At 43.6% G+C, this 14,202-nt stretch overlaps 1 protein-coding gene across 3 annotated transcripts in view; it reads left to right on the forward strand.

The window, feature by feature from the left end:
• Positions 1 to 14,202, forward strand: part of plpp3 (phospholipid phosphatase 3) — a 46,290-nt gene that overhangs the window by 13,395 nt on the left and 18,693 nt on the right. The window contains exons 1-4 of one of the 3 annotated variants that reach the window (XM_072682525.1): positions 5,956 to 6,044; positions 7,280 to 7,437; positions 11,069 to 11,349; positions 11,828 to 11,885. In XM_072682525.1, coding sequence (XP_072538626.1) covers positions 7,312 to 7,437; positions 11,069 to 11,349; positions 11,828 to 11,885 — 465 coding nt within the window. In that variant the 5' untranslated portion in view covers positions 5,956 to 6,044; positions 7,280 to 7,311. Of the gene's footprint in view, positions 1 to 5,889; positions 6,045 to 7,279; positions 7,438 to 11,068; positions 11,350 to 11,827; positions 11,886 to 14,202 lie in introns of those variants that run through there. The other 2 variants (XM_072682516.1, XM_072682507.1) reach the window with 2 other exon arrangements.

Consider the following 14,202-nt stretch of genomic DNA (forward strand, 5'->3'; position numbering starts at 1 on the left):
ATCTGTAATAACTTTCTGTTAAAGCGAAATAAATAATGCGTTTCCTCCCTGGAAATGTGGGTTCCGTCTGATTAAAGTTTACAATGCTGTGTGAAACGTACTATTTATTTAGCTTTTACAGAATGTTATTAGCTAGATATAACAGTGTTGTAACAGTAATACTGCCTGTTATCAGTATTACTAGTCATGGGTTTGATATCACTTGTATTGACAGTATGCCGCTTAGCAATTCCTCACATTAGTGCCAGTCATCTTTACAACCTTAAGTCACAGTCAGGCACTCTTCCTGGATTCGTCACTGCTTACATGTTTGAGAGTAATAAGCATGTGTGTGTGTGTTTGGGAACTGAGTTCATTTATCTCCTTAGCGTTTCTAACGGCCACAGGTTGTTATTTCTTACTTAGTGTCATCATGCTTCATGTCTGGCACACGCAAATTCTGGCCTTCTCTCATGAGTGCTGACCCCTGCCCCTGCCCTGATCAGTCTTAATGGTGTCAGTGATGGCTTTGTGGGTTTAGCAGAACCTCTGACCCATATGTGTGTGAGTGTGTGTGTGTGTGTGTGTGTGTGTCTTTCTAGGGTGTCTTAGCAGAAAGAGCATGTCACAGCACATAGAAAGGATTTCCTCAGCACATCTTCTCACAATGCACTCTTCCGACTCCACTCCCCATTCCCAATATTCACCCCTCACCTAATAATGACTGATCTACTTTCAATGCTAATTTCACTATTCAAATCCTCGCTCATTTTGTACTGGCCAGCCTTAAAGAGAAAAGGAATAGGCATCCTGAAATAGACAGTTGTATTATTAATCCTGTCAAGCAAGATCAAGTTGGAGCGCAACTTTCTCAGCAGCTGAAATTCGATGGACATTGACCTAAATTGGACAGGCACTTAGACAGTAGCCAAAGGTGGTGATTAGTCAAGCTGATTTTAAAGAATTACTTTGACAATTTTACACATAATAATGTTTTATTACCTTAACAAAGCTGAATCATGTTTTAAGTGAGGAAACACAGTGGGGTCACAACACCCTTTGCTCAGTGTGTAGAGCATGTTTCACTCATTTCTCACCTCTTGCGCTTTTTTTTTTTTTTTAGATAGCAGACTGGAAGTCTTGGACAAAGGGATGTATGAAAAGTAGTGCTGGGTGATACGAGCTCAAAACAGTGTGACAATCAGAGCTTCTCTTAGCCTGTAGTTAAACCCACTCTGTTTCATTACTGATCCAGCCAAACGTTAGCGCAGCCAAAATTAAGCCCAAAACCAATCAAAGTATCATAATACTGCGCATCATGCACTCACACACATACACACTAGCCAAAGCGCAGAGCCCTCTTCCTCCCTCTGATGGCTGTCAGAGGACCAACACCAGGCAAAAACACACACTCTGGTCCTCATATTACATGTTTAGACTGAGCGTTTGTGAAACTTCCTAGTTTCCATCAGAGCGTCATCTCTGATAAGGCTTTGCCAGCAAACCACTCCAATCCTCTCAATTTCTCATGTAAACAGCGCTTTTCACACTGCCTTGAAATTCCATTATGCCTTCCTGGCATCTGTGTCGCGCTATCTAAACCCCCCCGTAACAACTGGCCGCCTCTCACCCCTTTTAAACCAAACGGAGCTGCGCGCCCACATCTGATAAACACCACAAAAGAATCCCCTCACCACTCTGCTGCACTTTGCCACCCACTGCTGATTGTTGTTGTATATATGTGTGCATGGTATGTGTATGCATATGTGTGTGTGTGTGTGTGTGTGTACGTTGACCACCCCAGAATGAAGGCCCTGTTTCTTTTTTTGGCATTCGGTTGCTTTTCATTAGGCTCTAGCTGAGCACTCTGTTTAGGGGGCAGCCCTTTAGTCGAAGCAGACGTTTGTGCCAGGCAAATTCGGGAGCTCCTGCACAAGTCTACATTTAACCCCTGTTCTGTTACATCAGCTAACAGAGACTCACACTTACTAGCATCACGCTTAAGTGATGGAGAGAGAGCGAGTGTGTGTCTGCATTTAGCATCTGCCCTCATGAATGCTTCATTCTGCAGCCATCCAAATTTATTCACCTTTTAATTTACCACACACGGCCTTCAGCTGTGCCGGGCTTGCACTGTGCCTGGTGGAGAGAGATAGAGAGCGAGTGAGAGAGATTAAGTCTGAGGGTGAACTCTAGTCAGCAGTGCCAGCATGAGGGGCTCTGAGAGGGGCTGAGCTGTTTTTGGGAGAAGTTGTTCTGTAGCTTGTGTTCTGTGACGCAAAAGAGACTTGGACCACGGGGGGATTTGGGGGGGGTTGTTATGGAGAGAATCTCCACATACCAGGCTGCTCTCATGGTGATGGTATGACCAGCAGAACAATGCCAGGCTGGCATAGCGAGGTTGACCGAGCAGGCACACACAGAGGGTCTTTCATCAACATTTGCTGATGATACACACACAAACACACTGTTGCACATTGTTTCAGGACTGCTTGGTGGTTTCTGTGGCTGGTCAGTCCTCTGCGCTCTCTCATGCAGCTCTTATGATTGTAAGACTCAGTGTGGGGGGCAGTAGTCTTCCACTGGAGTTCCCACATCCAGTAGAACACCATCTCTCTCTCTCTTCCCTTACACTTTCTATGCCACTCCTTCTCCACCCCCTCTGCTTTCACAATTTCTCTCTCCCTCTCTCTCTCTCTCTCTCTCTCTCTCTCTCTCTCTCTCTCATCAGTCCCTTTCGCTTCTCTCTCAACCTCCCACTTTCAGTCTTTCTCTCTCCATCCCTCCTCCTCTTTCTTTCTCTCTCTTTCTATCCCCATCTCTCTCGCCATCTTTGCTCTTTCTTAAATTCTTTCTGTCTCGCTGGCTCACTCAACCCACTCCGATTCTCTGTATTAATTTGCATCATAATTTACCATTGTATAGGGCCGCAGCAGTGTGATGGAAATTTGTGATGGTTTGATTCACCCTGGAATTTCCCTGCCCACCAAGAAGGCCTCCAAGTTTGCCGTTAAGCTTATCGGAGGACAGACGGACGTGTGCACTCTAGCTTGCACGCTGTGTGTGTATGTATATATGTATCGGTGTACGTCTTTGAGCTGCAACTTGAGCACATACCAGAGCCCAAAATATAATGACATGTCTCAGACTGCTTTCTTCATCGTCTCAGTAAGTGTATTTGACGTGGCTGGAGGAGGAAACCAAACAGACTTCTGTACGTACGTGTTTGTGTGTGCGTTTCCGCAACCCACAATTCATTTCCATGGACTGCTACTTCCTACTCTGCCGGTCCAGTCTGGACCGGATAACTTCACCCATGCTTCACCTTGCCTGTGAATGTGCTTCATCACTCCAGTAGTAGGTGCCCATCAGTAGTTCGAAACCCCATTCAAAGCGCCCAGCAGGCTTTGTTTACGCAGGTGGAGCAGAAGTTTGAGCCTTATGCTACTGCAGTGCTGGGCGGTATTCATTTAAATTAGAATCACAATACATTCCATATATATTAAAATGTCTGATGATATTTAGGTTTGCATTAGTAAGGTTACTTGGACTGTGCTAGAGTCCAGAACAGAGTGGCTCAGCGGTCTGTTGCGCTACCACTAGGGGCCTGGGGTTGCAAGTCGAATCCTGAGCCACGTCTGAGAGAGTACAATTGGCCATGCTCTCTCCTCATCACTCTTGAAGTGATGTTGGCCGGCACAGACGTCTGTTGGCTGGTGCGGTGGAGCTGAGTACTGGCGGAATTCATGCTTCTAATGTTCAGTACCATCGTCTTGCCTATATGAAGCATTCCAACATGTGGCATTGAGAAAGCTTGAGTGTTGTTATGTTCTTAGTCTGGGAATGGTTTTGCGTGTCTTTTTGATGGACCTAAAAGTGCATCATTTTTCCACCATTAGAAAAGCAAAAGCCTATTGGAGTTCAAAGTAGCCAGTTTTTGCTAGCATGTCGCCTCCAAATGAAACTTTGGTTTGTATTCCTTGATGTGTGTCCTTGTGTGTATTTGTGGGCGTGTGTGTCGCCCCTCTTTCTAACCGCGCAAAGCCAGAACACTCCCACAGCCGTGCCTTCCGTGCCCTCCTGAAAGCGCTCCAGAACTTTGGGTGGCCAGCGTAAGCTTAGCTTTGTTTTTCTTGCTATTCACACATTTTACAAGCCCTCCAGGCTGCTTTTTCAAAAAGCTCTCCACCACAGTTTTTTTTGCGCCATTCCACGTTTGCTTTGCTTTGATTTGGAAATATGGATTTATTTTCCCCAGCTGACAGCTGACGTGTGTTTTGCAGTAGGTGTGACATTTTAATGAGTCGGCCATCTTGGGCTGCACTCCCAGACTGGCATCTCTCTGCTTCCTTCGAGTAGTACGGAGAGCTGAGCCTGCTGCGCCATGGCTAAGAAACCTCACTAGGTTATTCGTTAGGCTGCCATGTTGGACCGCTACACTGTTTGTGTGTCTTTGCAGTATTGTTGGCCTGCTTTGTGTTTTTCTGTTTAGGTCTTTGCTTTCGATTCTCTTTCGATGGAGGAGCCATAGATGCTTGCTCCGTGTGAGAAACTGAGGAAACTGGCATGCACAATGATATCAGAATCGTTTCAGACCTTGAATTTCACAGTATTTTAAACAGGCCATTTTTGATGCATTTTTGGCTTTGTTAGCATGTATGACACGACATTTAAGCATTTAGTGTCTTTCTAGGTTTGTAGTGTGTAAATACCGGCTTCACCAGTTGGATGGGCATACCACCTTTATTACTTTATAAGGCTCTTATACACAGTATGCATTGGGTTGTCACCAACACCTTCATATTTATTTTCTGTACTAAACCCAGACCCAGACCACAAATCCATAGTAGGTGACATGGCCTGAGATTTACACTGAAACCCTTTGGTAGCTTCTTCTCCTCTGGTGTGTGGCAGCCTTTATCTTTCCATCTTTGGACTGAACAGATATAAAAAACTCTGACCAGGCACATATTCTACTTTGCCTTCAGGTGGAGTAAAGAGTGCAAACACGTCCTGTAGCTTCAATATGGGAACAAATTGAAAATCCTTATTTACTCTTATTACTCGTAAGCTTTAATGACGTATCGAATATTCACACACGCTAATGGGTATCAATTACCTGGGTGCGTCCCTGGGTTCATGAAATCATGGAGATTATTATAAAGCCAAAACCAAAAAAATGATGTGATGCCATCTGTGCCAACTTTAGCCCCACCCAAGCTCAATGGGTTCTTCACCAAAGCCATACCAGCTGCCGAAAACCTTAGATTAGAAGCTAAAGTACAGTGATTGTGCTCCACAATGGACCACTGTGAAGTTCTAACTTGGAAACAAAGTTGACTTAACTTGACTCAAATGGAATTAAGCAGGTAAGTGGTTCATTGAACTTCTCTGAATCCCACTCTTAAGTTCAGTTTACCTAAAGGCTTTTATCTAATGCCATTAGCCCGCATTGTCTTAAGCTTCAGGCTGCTTTAACACTGACAATAGGCTTTGACAGTCTGAGCCCTTTGAAAGGGAATCCACCGCTTCTATTGTGCTGCTCTGAGTCAGGCTCTGTTTATACTCACTTTCCAGCTAACCCAGAGATTCTGTAGTCTGATTCAGGAACACAGTGTGTATGCGTGTGTGTTTAGTTAATGGAAGAGAAGGAGGCAGACTCAGTGCATATGAAAGTTTACTGTTAAAGAGTGAGAATTCTCATGGTTGGTTCACATCTCTGAAGCACCAGATCAGTCCAAGCGGGTTGTTGATGCATGAAATGAAAGTGTACTGTAGACCTTCTTTATATTTACATGCATCAGGTATGCACAGCTGTGCAAAGTACCACATTCTTATCAGGTAAGTGTACGTGTGTGTGATGACACGCCGGGCACGGTGTGTTTTTGTGTGTGTGTGTGTCCCGCACAGTCATGCTGCCCTCCATGGTGCTGCACAAGTCTACAGTACAGCCGTACCAGCGCGGCTTCTACTGCAGTGACGACAGCATCCGCTACGCCTATAAGAGCAGCACTGTGCCCTCGTCCGTGCTGATGGCCGTGGGCCTGCTCCTGCCCCTCACCAGCGTAAGTGCCCCAGCCTGGGGCATCCGACTGGGGGCATGGGGCCAGGAGAGCTGGGGGACGGCATGGGAGGCCTAAGACTAAGAAAGAGTAAGGAGAGGACATAGCGAATAGATCTCAGTCATTTGCAGGTATTGGCTGCACACTACAGGCCAAAAGTTTAGAAGCAGCATTAACAAAACCAAGTCGGACCTAGTGATTCAACTGACTCATGCTTCTTTAGTTTACAACACAAGAAGCACTGTGATTACATCTACTGTTCTAGGTCTAAGTGCTTCTGGGTTACTCATAACGGCTGCCTTACCATTCAGTTTACTGCAGTGTTTATAGAAGTGTCAAAACCAGACAGTAGAAGATCTAGATGTGTTTTGAGTGGGTTGACAGATGTTATTGGTTATTGGGAATGTATTTGTTAGCAATATTAGCCTAGCACACTGCCCCCCCCCCTTAATTTAACATCGAAGAAGCAAACCTACTAAACATGCTAAAGGGATTTTTTTTTTAGTGAATGATTGCTTTGAAGGGTTTGCGAAACCCCTAATTTTGAAAAATATAGTAAATATTAATACATTTACTGCTGATTTTCCAGTCCCTACAGTGTGCATTTGTAGACTAAGCTGCAAAAACTGCCATTTTTGGATAATTTTGAATGGATCATTTTTAATATATAATATAATATAATATAATATGATATAAGTTTATGAATAATTAAAGCTAAGCAATGTAAAAGTCTGTGTTCCCATGTACTGTGTTAGAAAAAGAGTACATCACTGCAAACCGAAGGGATATTTATAAAACTAATAGGTTCAATTAATTTTAGTAGCTTTTTAATTGTGTATTAAATTTCATCATCATATCATAACAGCAAAAAGAATGTACTTTTGGCAAATTTAACAAGAAAATTGCTTCCATACATTTGGCCTGTGGCGTAGGTCTTTGCTATATAATGTAACGCTGAAGTGAAGTTTTCCCACTGAAGTGAAAGGAAGAAAATCAGGTGGTTTAGTGTAGCGTATAACGGCTGACAGTCTCCCATGCCTGGTGCCCCTTAAGCTCTGTGGTGAATCCCATGATCCTCGGCTGCTGTGTGCTGTGCTGTGCCACCCCGCCCCCTGCGCGTGTCTTTCTGTTTGTCTCTGTGACTGACCTGAAGCCTCTCTCTCTGTCTCTTTGTCTCTCTCTCTCTCCCTCCCTCTCTCTATGTCTCTCTCTCTCTCTCTCTCTCTGTCTCGCTATAGCTGGCCTGCCTTTCCTGTTAATTGAAACTAGCATGATCGAGCCATACCGCCGTGGGTTTTACTGCAGTGACCAGTCCATCCTCTACCCGTATAAAAATGGAGACACCATAAGCGATGCCGTGCTCTGTCTCGCTGGCATTCTTATTGCCATCTTCTCTGTAAGTCCCTTCTCTTATATGAAAATATATCATCCTTAACCCAAATCCATACACACATTCTCATCCCCTTAATAAAAATAGTACTTTTTCATAAAGAAAAAATAAAATGTAGTGCAAAAGTAGAGTTCTCCCATAAGATCGAGCATCTGCCAGATAATGTAGAAATCCACCCATAAACCACTCCATCATGTCCATCATCCAAAGAAAACTGAGGTGAAATATGAGACTGTTCATCATGGTCAGGAGTCAATGGTGCTTTTGGGCTTCTTGTCCTGTCTGCATGCATCCCGTCTTCTTTCCATCGCTCTCTTCCTTTTGACTGTTGTTTTGATTTGTGTTTGATTTGTGTTGCAGTAGCATGTGTTCTGAACGACTGAAATTATATATGAATTAAACAGTTCACCAAGAGATGATCAACAGGTTGCAGTGGAACATCAGCTTAAAGCAGCAGTTCAGTTCAGACTTGAAAAGTCAAATGTGCACAATTTCTCCCATCCTCAAATGTTTTTGTTTTGCACTGCAGCTATGAGGCTAATGTAGCTTACAGGTAGATAGCAGCTTACTACTACCCATCAATGAACACAATGTAAACCTGATGCCTACCCAAGTAAAACCAGTATCTGATGAGCATTGTGATACACAACCCAGATAACATGCCCATGTGGGGCCAACATGGAGCCCACGGACAAAACCTCTGGTTCCCAGTTGGGCTACCCATACAGGCCCCACATGGGCATGTTATCTGGGTTGCGTATCACAATGCTCATCAGATATGGATGCCCACAAGGGTCACATGTTAAACATGGGTCCCATCAGGGTTGTACTCAGTGCATGGGGCCTAAATCAGACCCTTGTGAGATTAGGGTGGGCTGTAACGACAAGTAACAACAAGTACAAACCCAGTCAGAGCCCACTCAGAGCCCAAGCCCTCCTTCCAGAATGACAACAATGCTCATCAATGTTTTGACCAATCAGCCATGTATCACTTTAACTGATTAAAAAAAAAAAATGTTAGCTGACATTTCTGTCAAAATGTAAAGCCTACCAGTAGAGAGTGTGTTGCACACGGAACGAGAAGGGCAGCTCAAACCAGGTCAGATTCTGCAGATATACATAGCCCTGCAGCTGCTGGCCGCTGACTGCTCTTTATTAGAACGCACAGGACTTTAATAGCATCAGTGACAGCCGGCGACAGCTTCCTGAAATGCAGCAAAATCCACACCAGCGCTGTTCTGGCACACAGCGAGGAAACAAAAGAAGTCAGACAGGACGCAGACTTTCAGGGACACTTTGAAGCATGTGGGGAAGTCGTGTGTGTGTAAACAAAAGAGGGAAGAAGCCAGAACAGCGGAACATTCGAATAAAACCTTTCTCTCTTCAAAAAAAAAAAAAGAAAAATGAAGCACAGTTCAGATGTCAAAGCTTCTCTAGTATATAGTGGAATCATATCAGTGCCAGGAACATTACTTGGCATAGCACCTAACCATACAGAGACATGCCTAGCTAGTGTTTAAACCAGAAAGGGTCTCAATCGCAGGGATTACAGTATGTGTGTGTGTGTGTGTTTGCACTATACACACATCTGTACATAATTAGTAGTGTCTCCAGTCCCAGTTTGGTTAAGGCCTCTGGGAGAGCATGTCTTCACTGCCACCACAACAGCTTTCCACTAGAGTGTGAAAAAGACTCAATAACAGAGAGAGAGTGAGAGAGGGAGAGACGTAATGAGAGAAATAGGACATTTAATCTCAGTGTGAGGGTTATTTTGAACGGAGCTTTAAATCGCTCTGTGTTTACACCGCAGACTTCTCAGTAGTGTACGAATAATAGTGCTTCAGTTTCGACCCTAACAAATACTTATGATTCGTACGCCGCACTGAAGTACTGTTACTGTAAAAAGTCTGACCAAACGCAGTACGAAAAAATCCCACTTATGCATAATAAATAATTGAATTGATTAATGTTAATAATATGCTGAGCATCTTAGTCTTGTTAAAACTCAAGAAGCGTGTTCACATCTGTAGTTGGTTTGCTGTGGTCCAAATCAGGTTTTTTTTTTAAAGTTCTAATGCAGATTTCTGTGCAGTTTAACACAGAGCAACAGCAGAGATGGCATATGTTCATAGCTGTAGTGATTATCTGGGCAGTATACCAGGTTAGCACCTGGCCCCGGGAGCCGTTTAGCTCAAACTTGCAAAGTACACCGTATAGTTTGGTCGGGCCGAAGTCAGATCGCGTTCTGACCACAAACAAGCAGTTTGTTTAGATCCAGGCCGAGACCACCTCTTCTCGGGGGTCTCAGCACTGTTGTTTTGGTCCTCATGCCAGTACAATTACTGTATTGACACCTATCCAAACGAATTGCACCAAGGCTGCAAACAATCCAGGGTCTGATACAACCAGACTGAAAAATGCAGGTGTGGAAACTCCCGAAGATTATTCCATGAGCAGTGTGTTTAATACCTTGCTGCATTCATATGTGTAGACATAGGAGACTACTGTATAGCCACTATTGCTTCTGGCTATACAGTCTGAGAAGCATTATGCATGTTTTGCTCTGTATTTGCTGTAATATGCAGCTGTGGCTTCATTTGCCTCTGAAGCAAACCAGCAGACTGTTGCTTCCTGGAATTAGCCAGAACCTGGAATTAGCCAGAAATAAACAGGATATGTTCTGCAAACACGTGGGTGAGTGGTGTAGTGTGATGTGCTTGTCCAACCCCCCCTTACCCATTACACCACCAATTTCAGGGCTCATGTTATGCTAATTTCATTTTCTCCAACCCTGATGTTGGTGGATGCTGGGTAACAGCGGGTAACAACACCACCTGCTAGTGGCAGCCTGGACAAGCATGTTCTACAGCTGTTACGGTCTACAGCACAAGCTGTAGACCAAGTCAGAAATTTGTACGGGAACTATCCATTTTATGCAAGTGCTAACACTGGGCACTTTGTTGCGTATGTCCGCCTGTATGCCCAAAGTACACTCACTCACTCAAACATTCATTCCATCATTCATGCAGTCACACAGTCATAAAGCACAACTGTTTGCCTTTATAGAAGACTGTATTCTAATCTATAAATGCCATCACCAAAAGCCCCCATTGACTGGAGAGGCAGACCATGCTCATGGTCTCATGAACCTATTTTCCTCCTGCTATTTTCACTCATCTCTCTCCCTCTTTCTCTCTTTCTCTCTTGCTCATCTGTCATGCTCATGTTTCATAAATGTGCTTTCCCCACATATTCCATCTGCATGTAAATCTAACACTCATTTTGCATGTCTGAGACCTGACCATTATGATTTTTTGCACTGTTTTAAATGTTAAAATATACTGGTTACATTTTCAGCATGTTTTCAGTTTTCCAGTACATACTGCTGTTTAAAAGTTTGGAATCACTTGCATATTAATCATCTTTGTTCATTTATGTACAGTAAAAAATGTAGCATGTTACGAAGTAGATCATTAAAGTTATGATAGTGTATTGTGTGTTATACAGGTTTTTGCAAGCAGGCTGATTTTTGATTGTTGAAATCATCAAAACATTGATTCCAAACTTTTAAAGAGTGACTCCACACAATTCAACAGTAGTGCCTGTCTGATGTTTCTCCTGTGCTCCACACCTCCAGATTGTGATTGGTGAGTGCTATAGGATCCACTACCTGAAGCAGGGCACCCAGTCCTTTGTGGGCAACCCCTACGTCTCCGCCCTCTACAGGCAGGTGGGCGTGTTCATCTTCGGCTGCGCAGTCAGCCAGTCCTTCACGGACATCGCCAAGGTGTCGGTGGGCCGCATGAGGCCACACTTCTTAGACGTGTGCCAGCCGGACTACTCCACTATCAACTGCTCTCTCGGCTACATCACCGAATACACCTGCCGAGGTGACCCCAGCAGGGTGCAGGAGGCCAGGTGAGACGATCACACATGCACTCTTCACTCACACATGCACACAGATACGCTCATTAACCCTCAGACGTCCACGACTATTGCTGTTGTTTTGCAGTATGGCTCGAATGCAATAAGTGTGCATTTGATTTGCGTTGGATCCTAAATGGACTTTTTGGTCAGATCCCCTCATTTGACAAAATTTCTCTGTTTATTTCAATCCATGCACTACTTTTGAGAAATAATGAATGTCACATTACAGCAGGCTTTTGTTATATTCACACACTTATCCCCCAATACAAAACAGAAAATGAGGAGCTACTTGTGTCTGGAAAAATAATAATAATAATAATAATAAAAAAAGCTAACTCTATTAAGTATTGTATATAGTCTATACCATTATAGAACAAGTCTGTAGAACGCAATTGGGGACGCAGCCACATTTTTTATTCCACAATAGCCCAAAATTGTAGGCTTACATGTTGCTTTTCTGTCTTTTTAGGAAATCCTTCTTTTCTGGACATGCCTCATTTTCAATGTTCACCATGCTGTACCTAGCAGTAAGTACCTGTTACTATAGAATACACACAAATACACACACTACTCCCCTGCTCCACAGCTGATGCTATGAAGTGTATTCAGTGTGTTTTGTATTATTATTTTTTTTATTATTATTTCCTTTTTGGCGGCACAACCTTTCTGGTTACTCTGCGTGAAATGTGATTCACTCTCGTTTTCCTTGTTCATCTCCTGCCGTGGATGCAGACCAGCTGTTTTTTATTTATGCAGCTGTGGTGACTTCCTTTCCTTCTCTGTCCTCCTTCTCCCCCACTCTCTCTCTCTCTTTCTCTCTGTCTTTCTACCTCCCTCTGATTATTTGCCCCCCTCCCTCTGCCACCTGCTGGGAGGTCATGTTCAGGCTGTTCTCTTTGCTTAAGGGTCTCTCGCTTCAAACACCTATTAATTAGATGTCCCGCCAGTCCAAAACCCACTTCACACACACTAGGTAACACACTCATACAGACATTTGTGTGCGCACATGTATTCATGCATACATCCCCCAACCTGTTTCACCCACTTCAAAAATGTTTTTCTAGTGTCAAGTTTCCTGGCCTTTTTTACTCACACATTTCTTTATAAATACCACACCTCCACTTCCACCCGCACTGTTGTGGTCATTATGACACAACATGGACAAAATCTTGTGTTGTTATATTATTGAGGGACATTGGCCATATGTTGATATAATAATGCCAAGAGCTCCAGTGTTGCAGGAGTGATTTACTCACAAATCAATTGGTAGTGACTAACACTGGACCAAAAGCTATATCAGTAATACTCCTGCAAATACAGTGATATCTGTATAGGGGTGTATAAAAACATCAGTATCGCACCGTATCACAATATTATGTCTTCTGTGTCGATTCTCAAAAATACTGTATTGATTTTTTTTTCTTAGAATATCTAAAAAAAAATGACACTTAAAAAATGCAATATATCGTCTTGCTTAAAGTATCTCAGTATAGCACAACATATTAAATCGTAACCCCTGTATTGTATTGATACGTATCATATCGCCAGTATCTTGCCAATACACAGTCCTATATCTGTAAATAAATTGTTGGTCCTGTTAGGTAAAAGATGTGGCCAGCTGTGCATTCCCAGTGTTTGGAGAGATTAAGGAGTGTGAGAGAGGGCAAAGTCAAACGTGAGCACTGCCAACACAGTGCTGCAGTCAGGGTTCATGTGTGTGTGGGGCTGTGGCCACAGAGGGGCTATAGGGGTAAGCTGTTTTAACTCAGCCTGTGTTCCCCCTAATGCACTCTGAACAGCCATTAAATTAATGTGTGAGTTTGACAGCTTTCTGAGCCTTGAAGCCCCAGCTGGGTCTCCGGCCTCGCCTCACACCGGCAAGATAAAAAACGGTGGGTGCGGGGGGGCAGAACTCGCGCCCCAAGCTGTTGAGTGTTCAGTGACTAAAGCGATGGGCTTTTCTTCGCACACCTAGCCCACTTTAACCACTGTGATCAAACGCATACTAAGTGCAAAGCTGTTGTACACAGGCTTTCTCTGTGAGGATTTACTGTGAAATACTCCACTTCTTCCAAAGCATTTATTTAAGTTGACTTACACCTTATCCATTGGTCTCCCACTCGCACTGTCCAGTGTAGGCTACAGAAGCTGTTGAAGGTAGCACTTTAAAAGCCATTTAAAAGCTATATCTGAATGAGAGCTAGGCTTCAGACTGCACTGCGACAGGTGATCGGAAGGAGCAGACTAGGGAAATATGTTAACAGATGTCTAACTATTGTGTGACGAGACGTTCTGTGTATTAGGTTATGCATTTATAAGATTGAGAAATATATATCTAGGCCCACATACATATGTAGGCCCTTGCAGTTTAAACGACCTCTTATGTAGCAGTTGATGTATTAAAAGAGACCACACAAATGTGCAAGGTCAAGTTAGGGGACCCCTTTTAGGCCCTTTAAGAAACAGGAAAGAAATTGAAAAAGAAGTAAAGAAAGAAAGGGATAAGAGAAAAATGGGGGAAAATCATAAAAGACATAAATAGTAATAGGATTATAAGTGCTCTTGGCTCTCATTCTAACTTCAACACGAAATGTTTTATTTTTCTTCCTCCTCTCCGCCTGTCATTATCTGCACATGCTGCCGTGGGACAGACAGTGATGTCATGATGAGGGTAGACTGTAGCTCTCGCTGTCACTCTTTCCCTTCTGTTTACTCTACCCTCAAATCCACCACAACGCTGCCAGACGCCCCGCAGACCCCCATGAACTAATACCTCACTGTTTTTCTCACTTGGATGAGAAAGTTCCATCCAGGACATTTATAGATGGTATACTTGCTTCACTT

This window comes from Salminus brasiliensis, chromosome 1 (genome assembly GCF_030463535.1).
Source record: "Salminus brasiliensis chromosome 1, fSalBra1.hap2, whole genome shotgun sequence".
In the NCBI taxonomy this organism is placed as follows: domain Eukaryota; kingdom Metazoa; phylum Chordata; class Actinopteri; order Characiformes; family Bryconidae; genus Salminus; species Salminus brasiliensis.